General features: G+C 39.5%; 1 protein-coding gene and 1 long non-coding RNA gene across 2 annotated transcripts in view; both read left to right on the top strand.

The window, feature by feature from the left end:
• The window catches only part of LOC106903426 (disks large homolog 2-like), a 64327-nt gene extending 50956 nt beyond the window's left edge, over positions 1-13371 (top strand). Inside the window, exons 6-12 of the mRNA XM_014967211.2 lie at positions 1817-1862; positions 3958-4008; positions 4732-4833; positions 7298-7470; positions 7676-7785; positions 9601-9692; positions 12266-13371. Of these exons, the coding sequence (XP_014822697.1) occupies positions 1817-1862; positions 3958-4008; positions 4732-4833; positions 7298-7470; positions 7676-7785; positions 9601-9692; positions 12266-12363 (672 nt within the window). The 3' untranslated portion in view covers positions 12364-13371. The remainder of the gene's footprint in view (positions 1-1816; positions 1863-3957; positions 4009-4731; positions 4834-7297; positions 7471-7675; positions 7786-9600; positions 9693-12265) is intronic.
• A 5215-nt stretch (positions 13372-18586) lies between these two features.
• LOC148155552 (uncharacterized) lies at positions 18587-20033 on the top strand. The gene is made up of 2 exons (XR_015765225.1): positions 18587-19264; positions 19502-20033. It is a non-coding gene; the product is annotated as an uncharacterized LOC148155552 (long non-coding RNA).
• The last annotated feature ends 1031 nt before the right edge of the window (positions 20034-21064 follow it).

Below are 21064 nucleotides of genomic sequence, written 5' to 3'. Positions count from 1 at the left end.
TATGGAAGATTTCTTCTTCACCAACACACTGCACGGCTGTTCATGCCTCTCACTGGTGGAGATGGTGTATTGCACTACTTAAAACAGCCTTAAATGTTTCAAATCCTAAGTTCATAAGTGCTTTGTAGACATCTTGCTGTAAAACTTTAGGATCAATTAAATCAAGAAATTGAAGACTAAACAACATGGCGGAGCTATATAATATTACCACATAAAGCTAATTTTTAAAGTTTAATCGGTAATACTTTTATAATAAATTTATGTCAGATCATGATTTCTTGGTTAATGTCAAGTTGTCATAACGAAGACATTTTGAATAATGTCAACTTTGTATTAAAAGTGTCATGATTTACCGAATGACACTTTATGACAACAGTCATAAATATTCATGAAGACTTATTCATGTTCATGACAGGTGTTATGTCATGTTTATGACAGTCTCATGTCAGTCTTATTCACACCCCTTCAAATAAAGTGTTATCAGGGGTCTTATTTCCAGAAGGCCATGTCACTTTGAATAGCTGTTTTCAATTAATCAATAAGATTTGAAAATTGATCTCTGTAATTTACTCAGCTTAACTTTATCCAACATTGATCTGATACATACATGTAAGTGCTGCAAAAAGGCATAAACTGAAGACATCTGTAAGAAGGCAAGTATTTCACTCTACATGGCATTTTCACTGCTTATTAATTGCTGTCATAGTGTATTATTATTGTTGTAATGGTCTAATAATTACCAACACCCTACCCTTTATGTTTGCTACAAAAAATTAGTTTAAGATTCATATAAATTATTACCACTGCCCTGATGATAGTAGTAGTGTTTGTTATTGTAATAAACAATAATCAAATAAAAAAGTTACATTAGAATTCCTGGGGCTTAATGTGACGCAGTGGTTAGAGTATACGGTGATCTGTATACAGAGGCTACAGACTTTGATGCAGCCATCCCAAGTTAGTCTGCCATAGTCGATTCTTTTGCTGCAGCTCTTTTTCTCGCTCTCTCCGAACTTTTCTTGTCAGATTACTATCAAATAAAGGACACCAGTGGCATAAAAAAATCTTTAAAAATATAGTTAGAAATTAAAATTCTGTCTTTGCTCAATTTGATTTGGTTGACATTAAAGTTAGGTATCTATGAATCATGTGAATACAATTCACATTTTTTGTAGGAACTCATCTTAAGAGCAGGTTCAGCTTGAAATTGTTGGTTTTAAATTTTTTTCTTGATGTCCCACTTCTTGCAAACATCTGCTTTGTCTGCATGAAGCTGACAGTTATGCATGCATGCCACATATTTTTTCTCCTTTCAGTCATTCACTGACAAGCAAATGAAAAAAATTTCAGTTTTACACAAAAGCACCCATTCTACAAGAACAAAGTTGCTGAACCCGATGGCAGTGATTCATATCGTAAGTAATCTCAGACACACAAGCACCTCAGCACAAGTTCAGTGTAAGTAATGTGGAGGACCATGTTAGAGTGACAAAATTTCTTTAACTTTTGGTCTTGTTTTTATTTTTGTTGATCTGTTTTCCATGACTCCTTCATGAGGCTTTTCAGTCAACAGGAATAAGATTACTATAACACTTTTTTTTATGTTATTTTGACATATGACCGACTTTTCCTCTCAGTCATTGTAAGGACTGTTACATTTGTTTTTGTATTTGTTTTTGTTTGTTTTGGTTGCTTCTGCTGGCTAGATATTTCTGTAAGGCTGAACTTATGGGTGAACTGCCTCCAACATTTTGAATGTGCAGCTGTTCCCTTTCCTTTTTATCTTCTCCAACGGATCTCTTTGGATGATCAATAGGACATCGTGGGAATAGGTGATGATGGGTATGGGACAAGAACATTCAGTAAGTTGGTTTAGAGAGGATTTCTCACCTCGGCCACTTCAAAGTTACTCACTGTACATCAGGGGTGCCCCAAGTTAGTCATGGAGAGCCGGCATCCTGCATATTTTAGGTAATGACCGGTGGTAATGACTGGCTCGTTAGATGCTTAGGCCATCTAACGCGCGTTAAACCAGGGAGACAACTAAACCATACAGGATGCTGGCCCTCGAGGACTGACTTTGGGCACCACTGCTGAACATAAACATTTTTGTCTCAGCATGTCTCTCCTTTCTGTATTCCTGCATGCGGTAGCAGTTCATTTTTTACTGTTTTCTTATGTTGGACTGTCTGTCAAAGTGCAATTCTCATCTAAAGTTTGGAGTGTGTGAGATCTTGTTCTGTTCTATTTTCTTTTTACCATAATTTTTTACCCAAAAGTGTGGATCTATTGATATTTTTTGGTCCAAACTTTGTTTATTGGTCTGTTAGGTAGCATTTCTAAAAGGCTAAAAGATATGAAAGATATTATTTTCCATAGAAAACACTGCCAAGCAGGAAGAATTTTTTTTTCAGCAATTCATGAAAAGAATGTAATCACATAAAATTACATGAATTGTTTTTAAGAAGTAACATCCTTCTTCTTCCGCTTATCCGGAGTTGGATCATGAGGCTAGCAGCTTAATAGGGAGGCCCAGACTTCCCTCTTCCCAGCCTCTTGGGCCAGTTCCTCTGGGGGAATCCCAAGGCCTTCCCAGGCCAGCTGAGAAATATAGTCCCTCCAGTGAGTCCTGGGTCTTCTCCTGGGCCTCGTTCAGGTGGGACGTGCCCGGAACACCTCACCAGGGAGGAGTCCAGGAGGCATCCTAACCAGATGGCTGGGCCACTTCAACTGGCTAAGGAGTAACATAAGATCTTTTATTCAGTTTAATTAAAGGACATTGGGTGAATATGGTGAAGGACCAGGGGTCTTTAAATCCAGGGCTAGAGGGCCAGTGTCCCTAAATGTTTTGATGTGTCCCTAGTCCAATACACCTGAATAAAATGGGTGAATTACTTCCTCATTATGCAGCCTGTCTTTGTGTATGAAAGTATATATAAGACTCTAATTAAGATTATGTCGGAGCATAAAAATATTGCCTGTGTGTTAATTTTTCTCTTGAAATTTGTGTATGTATCCTTGGTACAGAGCCCCCTAGAAACTTTTTTGCAGACCTGTGAAGACACTGTTGTTCTAATCAATGCAACTAATGATAAATGCATGGATGAGTTTATCTAGAAACTCATCACTCATCATGTGACAGAAGGCTGACTTTGTAATTCTCTTTACTTTGCATCTTAAGGTTCATGTCTGAGTCCATCAAAACACCCAGAAACTGACTTTTTTTAGGGTATCAGTTTAAATCAGCCCAAGGTAAAGTTTGTAATGTTTTTCACCTGGTTTGAATTTCTGGTTGTATTTAAGTTTATAAAATATTTTAAAGCCTCAATGTGGATTTTTAACCTCATAAAAACATGCCTAACGATCTGGAGCAAATATGTCAGCTTAACCCTTTCATGAATACTGGTCACTACAGTGGACAGCTATCTAAAAGCCATTTTCTTGTGCTTCATATGGATTTTTATGTTATAAATGCACACAGACCACTGAAGTGGGCACTAATAAAATACACTATCAACTGCTGGCCATCAGCTGCAAATGGAAAAAATTATTTTTGTTAAATCCAATATGGCCGACAGACAAAAGAGCATGCCAACCGACCCTGTGCCTCCTTCTACTGTAGACGACTCTTGCAAGTAAAAAAAATATTGTGACATCAGATAACCCCTAAAGAACAATACTACTGATGTATTTTTCAAATAACTTTGTATTTGGAAAAAATTACAATTGATCACCTAAAAAAATAAAATAAAATAAAAAAAAGTTTTTACAAAATTTTGTCCCTCCCTTTTTTATGCCTTAAGAAAATAAAAGAAATGACAAAAATCCTGACACAAAGGATCATAATTCATGCATGAAAGGGTTAAATCTGTTTTTTCAAATGACATGACTCTACTTCTTGAACATTTTTCAATTGTGGGGAAAAGTTCTAATATTTTTCTCTTTTCATCTCACCAGGAAGTCAAGATGATGTAAGTCTCTCCTATGAATATGTGCTACGCCAAGAAAGTAAGTGGATTGTCTGAAAAAGGAAAAAATAACAAATACTCAGTAGGAAATTCCCCTAAAAGAATCTTAATGTAGTTTTAATGTTTTAATGTTGAATTATGGTTATTGTAACAGACCTAAAGCAAAATAAGTTTGGTTTTATTTTACCTCAGCCAGTGAGGAAAAACAGGTGTATGTGTCTTTGTATTTGTATATTTCTGTAAATTTCTTGTTGAGCTATACATAAAAGAAGATCAGCCCGTCCTAGCATGGTGGAGGTCAGAGGTATGAAGCAGATTGAATTTGTAATACTCCCCTCAATTAGGCTTTGCAAAGACTATTCATTTACTGGCTAAAGTTACAGAGGAGTCTTAATTCTGTGTGTAAAGCCTTACAAATCATGCCAAATGTATATAACTATTAAATAATCTCAACATTCACTTGGTGTGAAAACAACTTCACTGTTGTTTTCACTTTGTGTCTGGTATAAAACAAATTTTATCTTGTACTTTCCTTCAAGTTATTTATGTAGAATTTCTTTAAATGTGCAGTAAACACACTTACATCAGAGTTGAGCTGGCAAATGGAAAAAGACTTCTTTTTGCCTTAGCCAAGGTTGGCAATTTTTCTGACAATCCATTACAATTATAACAACACTGAAAAATAAACAAATAAAATGGCAAATGTGCTGAGATTTTAAGAAAGGTTAATGACAGTGCTGAAATTCTGTGTATTCCTGTTCAGTTGATTATGCTAGACCTGTCATCATTCTTGGACCCATGAAGGACAAAATCAATGAAAATCTGATTGCGGAGTTTCCGGACAAGTTTGGTTCTTGTGTCCCACGTAAGTTCCCAACACATAAATGTATTTTTTGCATATACCAGTAAACACACAGACAATAACTGGGCATTAGGCATTTGGGTTTTTCCATTATGTAATTACCATTTGTCTTAACTTGATTCCATCCTGAGAGGCTTTTGGGTCAGTGGATGGCAATAGTCATGCAGTACACTGTTGCACAATAGACCCCAAACTCCTCAGTGAAGAGATTGGTATCATTAGCTGGTTTTTAATCTGAAAGAGGCAATTCTTCTCAGGCTTTATGGCAACCATAACTATTTTTGAGATGAACTACATTGGATTTCAAGTCCAACGAATTCTGGGTTTGTGAGGTTTTACAACAATGTAAAAAGTCTCAACCTAAGAGACTTTTTACATTGTCTCTTATCTATCTTTGCATAGATAGATTTGCTATCTATGCAAAAGGTAATAAAGAAAGCTTCATAATTTTTCTATTTAATAATAAAGGGGAGAGGGTGATCTTCCCAACTATACATTTTCTTTGACAGGAGCCACTGTTATGAGCCAATTAACCGTAACATAAAAGTTCATTTGTAATACTCCTAACCCTAACCTGTTGTAGTATACATTTCCAGGACATGGTGAAAATGGCTAAGTGGATGGAGGTTCTTTTAAAATGAAAGATCTGTTCAACTTGGGATTATACAGGTCCTTCTCAAAAATTTGCATATTGTGATAAAGTTCATTATTTTCCATAATGTAATGATAAAAATTAAACTGACACAGAAAGAAATTTCTGAATGAATAGGCTGTTCCCAGAGTGCTGTGTCAAGGCACCTCTGTGGGAAGGAAAAAATGTGGCAGAAAATGCTGCACAACGAGAAGAGGTGACCGGACCCTGAGGAAGATTGTGGAGAAGGGCCAATTCCAGACCTTGGGGGACCTGCGGAAACAGTGGACTGAGTCTGGAGTAGAAACATCCAGAGCCACCGTGCACAGGCATGTGCGGGAAATGTTTTACAGGTGCCGCATTCCCCAGGTCAAGCCACTTTTGAACCAGAAACAGTGGCAGAACCGACTGACCTGGGCTACAGAGAAGCAGCACTTTTTTCATCCGAAAAGTAGTCAGTGGTCCAAAGTACTTTTTTCGGATGAAAGCAAATTTTACATGTCATTCGGAAATCAAGGTACCAGAGTCTGGAGGAAGACTGGGGAGAAGGAAATGCCAAAATGCCAGAAGTCCAATGTAATGTACCCACAGTCAGTGATGGTCTGTGGAGCCATGTCAGCTGCTGGTGTTGGTCCACTGTGTTTTATCAAGGGCAGGGTCAATGCAGCAGCTATCAGGAGATTTTGGAGCACTTCATGCTTCCATCTGCTGAAAAGCTTTATGGAGATGAATATTTCATTTTTCAGTACAACCTGGAACCTGCTCACAGAGCCAAAACCACTGGTACATGGTTTACTGACCACGGTATTACTGTGCTCAATTGGCCTGCCAACTCTCCTGACCTGAACCCCATAGAGAATCTGTGGGATATTGTGAAGAGAAAGTTGAGAGACGCAAGACCCAAAACTCTGGATGAGCTTAAGACCACTATCGAAGCATCCTGGGCTCCATAACACCTCAGCAGTGCCACAGGCTGATTGCCTCCATGCCACGCTGCATTGAAGGCTGCAAAAGGATTCCTGACCAAGTATTGAGTGTATAACTGAACATAATTATTTGAAGGTTGACTTTTTTGGTATTAAAACTAATTTCTTTTATTGGTCGGATGAAATATGCAAATTTTTTGAGACAGGGATTTTGGGTTTTCATGAGCTGTATGACAAAATCATCAGTATTAAAACAATAAAAAACCTGAAATATTTCAGTTGGTGTGCAATGAATCTAAAATATATGACAGTTCAATTTTTATCATTACATTATGGAAAATAATGAATTTTATCACAATATGCAAATTTTTGAGAAGGACCTGTATACATATAATTAGCTTTACTTCTAGTAAGTCATTGTTGATCCTGCAAAAATGAAACACTTCAATAAAAATCTACAATTTTTCAAAGATTCTTCAGAAATGAAGCTGTAATTTATTGATGTCTGAACGAAGATCTGTAGGGAGTTTCAGAGTCTTTTCTTGTGTTCCATTATACATCTGCTGAACCTTTAGTGCCATTGGTTTCCTGCCTCACAATGCTAATGATCATCCTGTATTTGATTCATTTTACAATTAGTTACCATTACCAGTTTATCAACAGCCAAATCAGTTGGTGGTTAGGGTTGGAGAGAATATAACTTCTGTCAACCTCTCAGTAGCTGTTGCTCTGTCTCTTTCAGTGTCTTGCAGCTTTGCTTTTTTCTCCAACTGCTTGGCTTTTCAAATAGGAATCACATAGTTATGCATGTTTTTTTTTTTTTTTGTTTTCTGAATTAAAACTTAGATTGTAGTAAGTATCCTTGTCGTTATGATATGCTAAGAATGTATTCTCTTCCTTATACCACAAGACACCACGAGGCCAAAAAGGAACTATGAGGTTGATGGGCAAGACTATCTCTTCGTGATGTCCAGAGAGCAGATGGAGAAGGACATTCAAGAGCACAAGTTCATAGAAGCTGGACAATACAATGACAATCTTTACGGGACCAGTGTCCAGTCTGTAAAATATGTTGCTGAGAGGGTAATATTATTTAATTCAACTTCATGTTGGTTGTACCACACAGAATCATAAATGTTCATATAAAAAAGGAAGTTGTAATGTTATTGTTCCAGCTGATCTGTTTTCTTCTCTTATGCAACAAACCAGGGAAAACATAATAGATAACTCTTATTTTTTTTTATAAGAATTTTAGTAGAATATCTTCTAAATTACTATGTCTTTTTAGGGCAAACACTGTATTCTGGATGTCTCTGGAAATGCTATTAAACGACTACAAGTAGCACAGTTGCATCCGATAGCCATCTTGATAAAAGCTAAGTCTGCTGATTCATTAATGTGAGTATTTCTGTGGTCTTCAGTGACATATCAGTTTTACATATTATTTTTTAACCAAAGCTAATAAGATTTTGGACTGCTTCCAACCACAACAACAACAGAGATGGCTCTGAGCGTCCTAAAAGATGAAGACAGTTTTCTGGGTTTTTTTTCCTGTTTAAAACATCCTCCTTTAAGAAAAATATAATAATTATAGTCCTGCTCTGTCTCTATCTATCTATCTATCTATCTATCTATCTATCTATCTATCTATCTATCTATCTATCTATCTATCTATCTATCTATCTATCTATCTATCTATCTATCTATCTATCTATCTATCTTAGGAGTCATCAAGATATGTAAAGTCCTAGTGTTCTGCTTTAAAGTATGAAGTTCTGAATTAAAGCAGGGAGCTAATGGGTTAGAGATTAAATTGCTGATGGTGTTGATGATGATCCATGGGCTAGGATCTGGGACTATGCTGGTTGGGTGATGGACCGTTTTGTTCTAGTCATGTTAGCTCCACAGTGGCTAAGAGGCGTCAGCAGTGCAGAGCTGGTTTTCCAATTCCAACACCCTCGCCTCAAACGCTACAAAAGTGCTACATTTCTTACATGTACGATTATCAATATATGAGGCAGAAGAATTACTTAACATCTGACACAGAAAACAGAAAAGAGAAGATTCAGACAGACTGGAAACAGCAGGAGAAGTCATAGTAGCGCTGATGCTAAGTTAACACTAAACTAACTAAGCAAGCAAGCCCTTACCATGCCAAATAAAAAAAGAAATTGTGTGAAACATAAAGAGTTCCCAAAAAGTAAAGTTCAATATATACTGCTCAAAAAATAAAGGGAACATTTCACTTTAATTTTGTGTGTGGCTCCAAATCCAGGCCTCCATTGGTTAATAAATTTGTTTTCCATTGATGATTTTTGTGTGATTTTGTTGTCAGCACATTCAAACTTTGTACAGAACAAAGTATTCAATGAGAATATTTCATTCATTCAGATCTAGGATGTGTTATTTGAGTGTTCCCTTTATTTTTTTGAGCAGTGTACATCATGTGTGTTTTACTGTGCACATGTGTTAACTCACTAAGGTCTCAGGACAGAGAAATGAGATCAAATCAAGAGAGTCTCAAATACCAACATATCCACAAAGTGCAATAGTGACAACAGAAAGTGATAAGTTTTATCCTTCAGAGCAAAAACAGTGTGAGGATTTGGGTTTTCTCTGTTAATTAGTTCCTATGTTGTCTGTCATTCCCCTAATTGCCCCCAGGTGTCCCTTGTTTCCCCTGATTACCTTCTCTGTGTATTTAAACCTATCTGTCTCTTGCTCCCTGTCAGATCCTTATCATGTCTGTCCTCGTTGTCTAGTTCTATTCCAGTTGCTACCAGTGTTTAAATTCTTCGCGTTATTGTTCATCTGTGCTGCCTGGGCTTTTTGTATCCTTTTGAGATCACCATTAAAACCATAAGTTTTCACCACAACCTCATCTTCACCACCTCATCAACCCAATTCTTGACATGCAGACCACTACAGTAAATGCTTCCTGCCTTCAGCATTAGCAACAACTTGTTAACGAAGCTTGAACAATGAATTAAAGCAAATTGAATTTCCCTGGGGATAAATAAAGATTTTTTTTTTTATTTCATTTTAATTCTTGAATTCATGTTGACCTTGTGATGCCCAACCTGATGAGAGTAACATGCCTCATGCTCCATTACAAATGTAGCTATCTTTAATGTCTCCTGAACAGTGTCTGTTTCGTAAATGAAAGAAAAAAAAAATGTTCAAATGTTATCCTATGTCCTATGTCATACCCAGGGACATGAATAAGAAATTGACTGAGGAACAAGTGAAGAAGATATTTGAAAAGGCTGTGAAGCTGGAGAGGGAGTTTGGAGAATTGTTTACAGGTAAGGTAAAGAATTCAAATACAATGCCACAACCAGGCCCATTTCTTAAACATTGCAGAAAAACAATAGCCAACTTTAAATTTACAGTAAAAACTTGCTTTAAATCTATTTCACACTTTTAGACCTGTAGAAAGAAAAGAAGAAAACAGAGGATGGTGTTCTCTGAACCTCATCTAAGCTTTGCGTGTTTTCTATAATTTCTATTCTCAATATTTTATTCAGTTAGCAGAAGCCAGACATCAGGTTTCCACCTTTCATCACTTAAAATAATATTGTTTTAGATTTTAAATTTGTTTTGATATATTTAATATCTCCTATAATTCAGCATCATAATTTTCCAGTAAATAGTTAATGACTTGTTTTATTTAGGTGATGTCAACAGTTTTGCTACCAAGATAGCAAGGGCTCTGCATACCCTAAAAAAATCTTAATGATTTTCCAACTTACTAATAGAAATCTTTCAACTTGGCTGTGATATTATATAAAATAGGACAAATAAAAGGCTCAAAACTGACCTGCTGCAATGACTAGATTCAGTTTTCATGAAAAGAAAAGGTAGTCACTACCAGACAGACTGCTTTGTCTGTTTTTGTATTCCCTGGCCAAACAGCCACCTCTCAAAGAACACCAGGGCCCCATTTCAGAAAGCGCGATGAGTGAAAATCCTGAGGAAGTTTTGGGGTAACTATGTGCTTATCCTGGGTTTTCAGTTTCAGAAACCTGTATAGCGGTTATCCTCAGTAAACTTACCACTGTAACTTATCATGACCAACCCTGCTCAGTAGAAGGATTGTTTGAACAAATCCTGAGTTTGTTCTTCTTATGCCATCATTAAACAACCGTAGTGGGCTAATCTCAGGGGACGATGAGTCTGCCTACAGGAATGAGGTGGAGCGACTGACAGCATGGTGCACAGACAACAACCTCACCCTAAACACAGCTGAGACCAAGGAGATCATAGTGGATTTTAGGACAAGGAAAAGAAACATTGGACCACTAAACATCTGCGGAGAGCCGGTGGAGAGGGTGTCGAACTTCCGTTTCCTGGGAGTTCAGATCATGGATAACCTGGCCTGCGATGTAAGCACACCATAACTTGCAAAGAAGGCCTAGCAGAGACTCCATTTCCTGAGAGTCCTCAGGAGGAACAATATTTCTCAAAAACTGCTGGTGTCCATCTATCGATGTTCTATTGAAACCCTTATCTGCTATTGTCTCTGTGTTGGTTCCCCAGCTGCACAGCAGCACAGAGGAAGACTCTCCAGAGAACCATAAAATCTGCTCAAAAGACCATCGGCTGCTCTCTGACTGTTCTTGAAGATCTCCACAGGTCCCACTGCCTCAGGAAAGCCAAGAATATTTTAAAAGACTCCTCACACCCTGGTCACAATTTGTTCCAACTGCTGCCATCTGGCTGCAGATACAGGAGCATTAAAGCAAGAACAAACAGACTGAAGAACAGTTTATACCTGGTAGCCATAAGAGCATTAAATACCTTGTAGTACCATTTTTCACCAATTTCGTTATAATCCATGTAACTTATTGCATGGTTCTATAATGACAATAAAGATTGTTATTAAAACGTAGAATTCAACTGGCGGGAAATGCGCATTTTCAGGCTTGTTTTGTTTTTCTCCCTTTGCCTTGGTGAATAACCTTATCTGCCTTCCATTGATGAGGGCTTCTTCTTATACTTGCACTCACGCTTAACACTTGTATGTGGAAATGGGGTCCAACCGACACCACACACGTAAAACTTGTATAATTTGCCATAGTCCTCTACGTTTGCCTCAGTCCTTGCACGCACAAGGGTTAACTCAACTTGAAACAAAACTTAGTTGCCAAGTTTATCTCATGTTCTTAAATTGAAAATGTAGAGCTTCACAGAACAGGGTAAGTTTATTCAGAGTAACTTCCTTCTACTGGGTTTGTTAGCCCTGCTTTCTAAAACCCAGCTTTCAGATAAACTAAATTGCTAGAAACTAACTTGCTGCATGTAATACACAACAGTATTTAAATTAGGTTATTAAAACATGAATGAAAACTAAAGAAAAATATGTTTTCTGCAGTTAAATTGTCTTGCTTCACTGTTATCCTCTATGGAAATTTAAAAAGCAAGAAGTACTTAACTACAAAAATTCTGATATAAGACTGTCTGCATAATAAGAAATATTGTATAAAACAGCTTCAAAAACATTTAAGTTTTGTGTGAAGTGCTGAAGAAACATGAAATCCAAAAGTTGTACATGTGTACATGTGGCTATTCAACTACTTGCCACCTGCCAACCACTAATAAATAACACAATCACAGGTAGATGAATACTAGTTTTACCGCTGTGTTTATATTTGCTTAATACTCTTTAATAAAAACAGCTATCACTGTTTTTCACAATGACTCTCACCTAGCCCTTGTGTGTTGCACCTTTTTCTCACAGTGTATCTGAAAATGATGAAGTAATGCATACTGATATGACAAAGTTGAAAGATTTTAATACTTCTCAAGAGAAGGCAATTATGTAACCATCTGTAGCAGTTACTTTTCATAATAATTTCTTCTTCATGTTTGCTTTCAGCTCTGGTTCAAGGAGACACTTTGGATGATATTTATCACCAGTGTAAACAAGTCATTGATGAACATTCAGGACCCTACATCTGGATTCCATCAAATTAAAAATTAAAATGACTCATGACCTTGGAAGGCAATCCTGGCTGCTGGGAACAAGATACAAGCAGTCATTTCTAAACCTGTAAAACTGTAATTTTTACTGTTACTCTTATTTTATTCAATTTTTTCCCTCCTTGACTTTTTTTGTTAATGTAACTTAAAAGAATGTGGATTTTCTTGTTTGTATATTTTTTGATTTTTGTAAATATAGAAGAGAATATTCTAATATATATTCTAATTTTTTTTTTTTCCAACATACACTTGTTTGTGAATAGAAACTTAGGTCTGATTCTGCTATGGCGGCCCACAGAGGTGCATTGGCTTCACGAGCGCCCCAGATTAAGCTATATTTTAACATCTGTGAGGCTGCTTTGGGCAAGAGTTCAGTGACAACTTCACTACTGAAATACAGCTCAACTGAACTGATGGCGACTGGATACAGTTTGGCTGTTATTATATCACCAAGGCTGAAATCTGTACTTGGGAGACAGAGCCTCCTCAGAACAACGGCCTGGCGCAGCAGGATGCAAGGAGCAACAGTCAAAAGGAAACGTGCCAGAAAACAGAAGAGGGGGAAGCGGGCAGGCGCGTTGGCCCAGCTGAAGGCTGGGAAGCCACCTATTCTGACTCTGTTTCTGGCCATTGTCCACCCACTGGATAACAAAGTGGATTTGTTACATCTGAGGCTGAGAGTTTCTGCAGAGATGAAGAACTGTGCTGTTCTTAGCCTAAACATCGGTCGTCATGAAGTTCTTCGAGAAGCTAGTCATGAATCACATCAAGGGCTCCATTGACATCAATGTGTCCACTGCTGACGTCATTTCATCGGTGATCCACACAGCCCTCACCCATCTGGAGAGCAGGAACTCTTACATAAGTCTCCTCTTCCTGGATTTCTCCTCAGCATTCAACGCCATCAACCCACAGACCCTGGTGCAGAAGCTCTCCTCTCTTGGACTGAGTTCTACACTGGGGAACTGAATTTTGGACTTCCTGACAAACAGACCTCAAACTGTCCGGATCAACAACAACGTCTCCTCATCCATCACCCTCAGCACTGGCTCGCCGTAGGGCTGCGTGCTGAGCCTCCTCCTCTTCACTCTGCTGAAGTATAACTGCTCAGCAAGGCATTCCAACTGTAATATAGTGAAGTTTGCCGACGACACAGCAGTAGTGGGACGCATCATGAACAGTGATGAGTCCAAATACAAAGAGGAGGTGGAACACCTGGTGCAGTGGTGCAGAGAAAATTACCTCTGCATCAATGTGAAGAAGACCAAGGAGATGGTGGTGGATTTCAGAAGGAACAAGGATCCTCTTCAGCCCTTGTACATCAGAGGAGCAGCTGTGGAGGTGGTCTCCAGCTACAGGTATCTGGGTGTGCATATATCCAGTGACCTCACCTGGAGTACCAACACTTCCCATCTGGTCAAGAAGGCCCATCAGCATCTCTACTTCCTCAAGAAGCTGCGGACAGCTGGACTTGGGAGCTCAGTCCTGAGGAGCTTTTATCGCTGTGTGGTGGAGAGTGTTCTCTGCACCTGCATCACTGTGTGGCACAGCAGCTGCACTGCTGCTGAGAGGACGGCTCTACAGAGGGTGGTCAAGGCTGCACAGAGGACTGTGGGGAGCAGCCTTCCCTCCACCTCAATGCAGGAGGAGGGCGCTCCTCATCATGAAAGACTCAACCCATCCTGCACACAGGCTGTTCCAGCCGCTCCCCTAAGGCAGGAGGCTGAGGAGCATCCAAAGCAAGACCATCAGGCTGAAGAACAGTTTCTTCCCTTCAGACATCAGACTCCTGAACTCAAGCTGCACCAAATACAGCTTAGATTATTTACAGTTACGACTGGCGTTGTAAATGTAATCATGCAAACGTGAGTGTGCAGGTGCCCGTCCCTCATTTGCTCCCTGAATATGCCGGAGACGTCTAATTGGTGGCCTCCCAGAGGTGACGGATATAAAAGCTGCTGACGTGGACTTCCTACCATCCATCCTGAGCTCATCAGAACACCGGCCACACTGTTCGTCTGTTAAAGCCTTTGTAAAAATGTTTGGAGTTTGTAAGAGGGAGCTGCCATTTATGTTTCCTTAGTTTTCTCATGTTTTTCTTAATTAGGGAGGTAAGTTTTTGTCATTTGGTTTATTTACTTTCAATTAGGCAAGATTTGGTTAATATTCAGATAGTTTGTTGTTTTCAGTATTATAGCTCACTCTGAAGTCCAGAAATACATCTTTTTAAAATAAATAACATTATAAAATTATCAACTTTGTGTGTGTCGGCTGCTTGAGATCTAAAGAGGATGAATCTTTCATGTGATCTGGCCACCCCTAGATGGGTCATAACACACACACACACATATATATGATATATATAAATTCCCTTCTCACCCTCCGCGGGTGGTCTCTTTCATCCTCTGAGCTCGGGTCCTCTACCAGAGGCCTGGGAGCTTGAGGGTTCTGCGCAGTATCTTGGCTGTGCCTAGAACTGCACATTTCTGGACTGAGATGTCTGATGTTGTTCCTAGGATCTGTTTGAGCCACTGCTCCAGTTTGGGGGTGACTGCCCCGAGGGCCCCGATGACCACAGGCACCACTGTGGTCTTCACCTTCCAGGTCTTTTCCAGTTCCTCTCTGAGGCCCTGGTATTTCTCCAGTTTCTCGTGCTCCTTTTTCCTGATGTTGTAGTCACTTGGTATTGCTACATCCACCACAACGGCTTTCCTCTGTTCTTTATCCACCACCACAATGTCCGGTTGGTTCGCTATTACCATCTTGTATGTCTGGATCTGGAAGTCCCACAGGATCTTAGCTCGGTCATTCTCCACCACCTTTGGGGGTGTTCCCCACTTTGATCTCGGGGCTTCCAGTCCATATTCTGCACAGATGTTCCTGTACACTATGCCCGCCACTTGGTTATGTCGTTCCATGTACGCTTTCCCTGCCAGCATCTTGCACCCTGCTGTTATGTGCTGGACTGTCTCAGAGGCCTCCTTACACAACCTACACCTTGGGTCTTGTCTGGTGTGGTAGATCTGAGCCTCTATTGCTCTGGTGTTTAGGGCCTGTTCCTGGGCAGCCAGGATGAGGGCCTCTGTGCTGTCCTTGAGTCCAGCTTTCTCCAGCCATTGGTAGGATTTCCTGATATCAGCCACTTCAGTTATTTGTCGGTGGTACATCCCATGTAAGGGCTTGTCCTCCCATGATGGTACCTCTAGCACCTCGTCCTCTGTTCCCCATTGTCTGAGACATTCGCTGAGCACATCGTCCATTGAGGCTTTGTCCTTGATGTATTTATGGATCTTGGATGTTTCATGTCCAGGGACAGTGGCTCTCACACTCACTAGTCCTCTGCCTCCTTCCTTACGGCTTGTGTACAGTCTCAGGGTGCTGGATTTGGGGTGGAACCCTCCATGCATGGTTAGTAGCTTCCGAGTCTTAACATCCGTGGCCTTCATCTCTTCCATTGGCCAGCTAATTATTCTGGCAGGGTATCTGATTACTGGCAAGGCATAGCTGTTTATTGCGCGGATCTTGTTCTTGCCATTGAGCTGGCTTCTCAGGACTTGCCTTATTCGTTGGAGGTATTTGGCTGTGGCTCCTTTCCTTGTGACCTCATCAAGGTTGCCATTTGCTTGTGGTATTCCCAGGTACTTGTAGCTGTGCTCTATGTCTGCTATTGTTCCCTCTCACTGACAGATCCACACCACCAGGATCTGTCAGTGCTGTAGATCCTGGTGGTGTGGATCAGTGAGTCGATGTCTCGCTCGCTCTTGGCGTACAGCTTGATGTCATCCATGTAGAGGAGGTGACTGATTGTGGCCCCATTCTTGAGTCGGTATCCGTAGCCAGTCTTGTTGATGATTTGGCTGAGGGGGTTCAGGCCTATGCAGAACAGCAGTGGGGACAGAGCATCTCCTTGGTATATGCCACATTTGATGGACACTTGTGCAAGTGGTTTGCAGTTAGTTTCAAGGGTGGTTTTCCACAGCCCCATTGAGTTTGCAATGAAGGCTCTTAGAGTCCTATTGATGTTGTACATCTCTAAGCATTCAATGATCCAGATGTGTGGCATTGAGTCATAGGCTTTCTTGTAATCAATCCAAGCGGTGCACAGGTTGGTGTGTCGGGTTTTGCAGTCTTGGGCGACTGTGTGGTCTACAAGGAGTTGGTGTTTGGCTCCTCTGCTATTTATGCCGATACCCTTCTGTGCCGTGCTCATGTATTTATCCATGTGCCCGCTTATCTTAGCCGCTATGATGCCTGACATGAGCTTCCATGTTGTAGAGAGACAGGTTATCGGCCGATAGTTGGATGGGACTGAACCCTTTGAGGGATCCTTCTGGATCACGATTGTGCGCCCTTCAGTTAACCATTCAGGGTGAGTCCCATTTTGTAGCAGCTGGTTCAGTTGAGCTGCCAGTCGCTCATGGAGGGCAGTGAGTTTCTTTAGCCAGTAGGCATGGATCATGTCAGGCCCTGGTGCTGTCCAGTTTTTCTTTCTTGGACATCTGCCACAGTGATGGTTACCGGGGCTTGTTCAGGGAGGTTGCTGTGGTCCTCTCGTAGAGAGGTTAGCCACTGTCCATTGCTGTTGTGGGATGCCTCCCTTTCCCATATGCCTTTCCAGTATTGTTCAGTCTCCAGCCTTGGTGGGTCTGCTCTGTTGTTAGTACCCTGCCATTGAGAGTACACTTTAGCTGCTTCAGGTATGGGCATCTGGCTGTACTTCTTGGGTACTGATCTTTTCATTGCACCCCTTAGGAGCTCTGACAGTTGGCTCACTTCTCTCCTTGTTATCTTGATCTTAGCCTCTAACCGTCTTTTCCATGGTGGATATTGGGTCTAATGGTTGCTCTTATAGCCAAGCATCTCAAGGATCACTGATGCTGAGTTGTATATCAGTTCATTGGTTTCAGTTATGGTGTTGGATCGTTCTCAATGCTGCATTCACATCTTCAATGAGACTTTCTGATGGTACTTCACTCAGCCGTTGTAATTGGCGTCGGGGTTGTCTGGTGTTCATTCGGGCCATGATTCTCTCTCTCAGGTCAGTTGCTGTCTCGTTCAGCTCAGATGGTTCGTTCATTACTGGGGCTACATACCCAGTCTGTGGGCGGGTAGTTGTAGTTAACTCACTTCTGACCTGGCGTCCTGGCTCCTCCCCTTTGTGTTGTACCTTGTCAATCTCAAGTTGTGATAGCAGTTGCCGTTTGTGGATGTTGGAACACTGAGTTACTAGTTGTTTGGCAGTTAGTGTCGACTGGGGATGTTGAAGTAGCCATTCCTCCCACAGTCTTTGCATGTAGCATTCCAACAGATCCATGTTTTCATCTCTCGCCCATTTCCGTCTTGTTCCAGTAGCCCATTTTTCATCAAGGTGCTCTGGTTCCCCAGCACCTGACGCGGACCTTGTTTGGCCGGGCAACATCTGAGCCGGCATGTCGTGCTTATCAATGTCTCTCATGGTATGAGGTAGGCTATATAGCTCCAAGGGTCTTGCCTAAGGACCCACACTGCATAGCTCAATTTTACTGTTGTAACTGTTTGCCCCAGCCTGGATTCGAACCCGGGTCTCCCGGGTGGAAGACACCACTTAAATTACTTTATTTATTTTTTGTTTAGCAAATTTCTTAATCTGGAACCTAAGTCCAAATTTCGTTCCACAAACTATCAAGGTGGTATGACAATAAAAAAATCATTGAAACCTTGAAGTTAGAAAAACTATTTCTATTTATTTTTAGTAATTATTTTCGCTATAGCGGAAAAAGCCTGCTTGCCTCTAAATACAGAAATGCTTCGGCTGCAGAGAAAACTTCTGACTTTAACTTTATCAGGCTTCCCCAGTGCTGGACTAGATGCCCCATTCTCTACAGGCAGTCTAAGTCGGTTCCACCGACAGATATAAAGAATGACTGTCTTTATATCAGGCATCCTGACATTATTTGTGGAGTTCCACAGGGATCAGTGTTGGGACCCAAATTGTTCAATTTGTATATAAATGACATAGTCAAAATATCAAACCTTATACATTATATTTGCAGATGATACAAGTATCTTCTGTACTGGAGAAAACATTCAACGACTCTCAGAAGTGGTCAATAGAGAAATGGAAAAATTAAAACATTGGCTCAAAAACAATAAATTATCAGTAAATTTAGATGAAACCAAATTCATGATATTCGGAAACAATAAAAAACAAGAAAATAATCCAATTAAAATATCAATTAACAGTGTTGATTTACAAGTACATGAAATAAAATTTTTGGGTGTCTTATTAGTCGATAAATTTAGCAGGAAACCACAGATCAGCCTAGTAAAATCTAAAATAGCCAAAAGTGTTGCTGTTCTAAGAAGAATTAGTTTCGTCCTGGACTACAAATCTTTGTTTATTCTGTATAACACACTCATAGTACCACATTTAACATGGGTGGAAGTTTGGGGAAATACATACAAAGCAAATTTACCGCCATTTACATCTTACAAAAAAAAAAATCAATCCGAATACTAAATAAAGTGGGATATAGAGCTTTGGAGCGTGACGTCACTGCTCTAGTCGGAGGGGTATCAGCGCCATCTTAGGGGTCCATAGACAACAGTCTCGCAGTATAAAAAAAAAACAGTCTCGCAGATTTTTTCAATCCAAGTTACTTAAAATAATTTAACTATGGTACGAACTTGCTACGTTATTGTCTGTAATGTCCGATCACACGACTGAAACGGTAAAAGGATATAAGACGGACTTTGGTTTCACTATTATCCTGCTTGGAAACAACGTGAGGAGGCTAAGCTATCGGTGCTAACGAAAAGAAGACGAATGTCCTGGTATCAGCGGTGACACGTCTTGATATCACGTTCTCCAAAATCCCCAGATACCTACAAGTTTCCTCCAGACATTTCCTTTCTGGTGAGTGTCTAAATTTGCTTTGTTGGTTTTGTGTCATAATGTTGTTCTATGATTTTGTCCGAGTGTTCTTACGTTCAGTTTCTGTTGTTTAGCTCGGGCTAATATTGTTTATGTAGCATAGTCCGAGTTTTGTCAGTGGACATCGAGGTTATTACATTATTGTGAAGTAAACTATTTTACTAGTGTTATCAAATTTACAGCTTTAATAGCGATGTGTTCTGATATGTCCTCTTAAAGGCAAACCGACGTATGAAATGGATGAGCTCAATCCTGACTGGGGTCCAGTGCAGAATGTGGGTCACTGAGGTAAACGCCACAACATCGGACCGACATGGGCGTCAATTAAAGAGGCGATACAGCAAAACCATCAACAGGTTACTGAGACTGATTTCATTATTTACCCCAGAAGAGATAAATAATGAAAACACAGTAGCAGAGGCAACAGAAGAGGAGCAAGTTGGAGAGGCTGAAGAGGAAGGAACCCCAGGAGAGGAGCTCAGCAAGGCTGCAGACTCTGAAGAGGAACAGGAACCATTTGTGTTGAAATACAGTTGGAAGTGGCTGTTCTCTCATTTAATAATTTAATGTATTAAACATTCATGAATCGTTTGATTCAAGCACTTCAAGTTGCATGTAAACGTGAAGAAAAGAATCACATTTTAAGTAACAATTTGATATTTAAATATTCAGGTAATAAACATACATGTAATGAGATTATATTTTTAAATAAATATTTTATGTGATTAAAGTAAACAATTATATAATCAGACATCTGTCAAGACACTGGGTTTTTGGGTTTGTTTTGCTTTTCATTTTATTAACTTTGTGTTTCAATTCACTTAAGTGGTTCATGGTATTTAGTGTAGTTAGAATAATATTATTGCTTTTCCTTGTTTGTCTGAGTCCATGTCAAGCCTTCTTTAATGACTATTCTATTTTATCCTTCTAGTTATTTCTTATTTCAGCCTCCCTGCAGGGTTTCTAGTAATGTTTATTTCTTAATTTGATCACCATAGGTTCAGTTATTGTTCCATGTCTGAGTCTGTATCTTTCTGTGTCATTCTAGTTGGGTTATTTCTTTGTTTAGATCTTCTAGTTTCTCTTGCTCTGTGTTCCTTAGTTCTTATTGTTAGATCAGCCTTGTTTCTACATCCACATAAAGTAAGTCCACTGCCTGCTGCATTTGTGTCCACCGCCACATCATGACACAAACCAGATGAAAGAGCCCATCTTTAAACATTTAATGTGTAATTAAACAATAAAGGTGACAAATTTTATGAAATAGACCACACTTTAATAAATATTTGTTGTATTTAACATATTTCAGGTAAGTGAACATGTAATGACATAGATCCTGGCCTAGAATTTTATGCAATTGAACATTACGGGTAACAAGTGATGATCTTCTGAGGTAATACATTTTATGAATTTTCTTTTTTTTAAAATATAATTCTGGTTAAAAAATAAAAAAGGGGTCAAAATGGAATAAAAATATGCCTAATCTATATAGTTTAATAGAATAATTGTACACAGATTTTGAGTTAATAGGTTACATGACCTACAAGCTAAGAAAAATAAAAAATTTTGACTGCAGAAATAGCTAAAAAATATATAAAAGGTGTTCAAATGTAATAAAGGTGAGTGTGCCTCATCTATACAATCTAGTAGAACAATTTCAAGCAGATTGAGTTAATGGGACACAATTTGGAAGCTACTGAAGAAAACATTTAATATTAAAATTATTGAATATGACTTAAAATTTTAATAGAGGATAGTGTGCCTCGTGTAATAGCATGAATG

This window comes from Poecilia mexicana, unplaced genomic scaffold (genome assembly GCF_051168715.1).
Source record: "Poecilia mexicana isolate PSO_F unplaced genomic scaffold, ASM5116871v1 scaffold_14, whole genome shotgun sequence".
NCBI lineage: Eukaryota > Metazoa > Chordata > Actinopteri > Cyprinodontiformes > Poeciliidae > Poecilia > Poecilia mexicana.
This window is presented reverse-complemented; position numbering and strand designations above follow the sequence as displayed.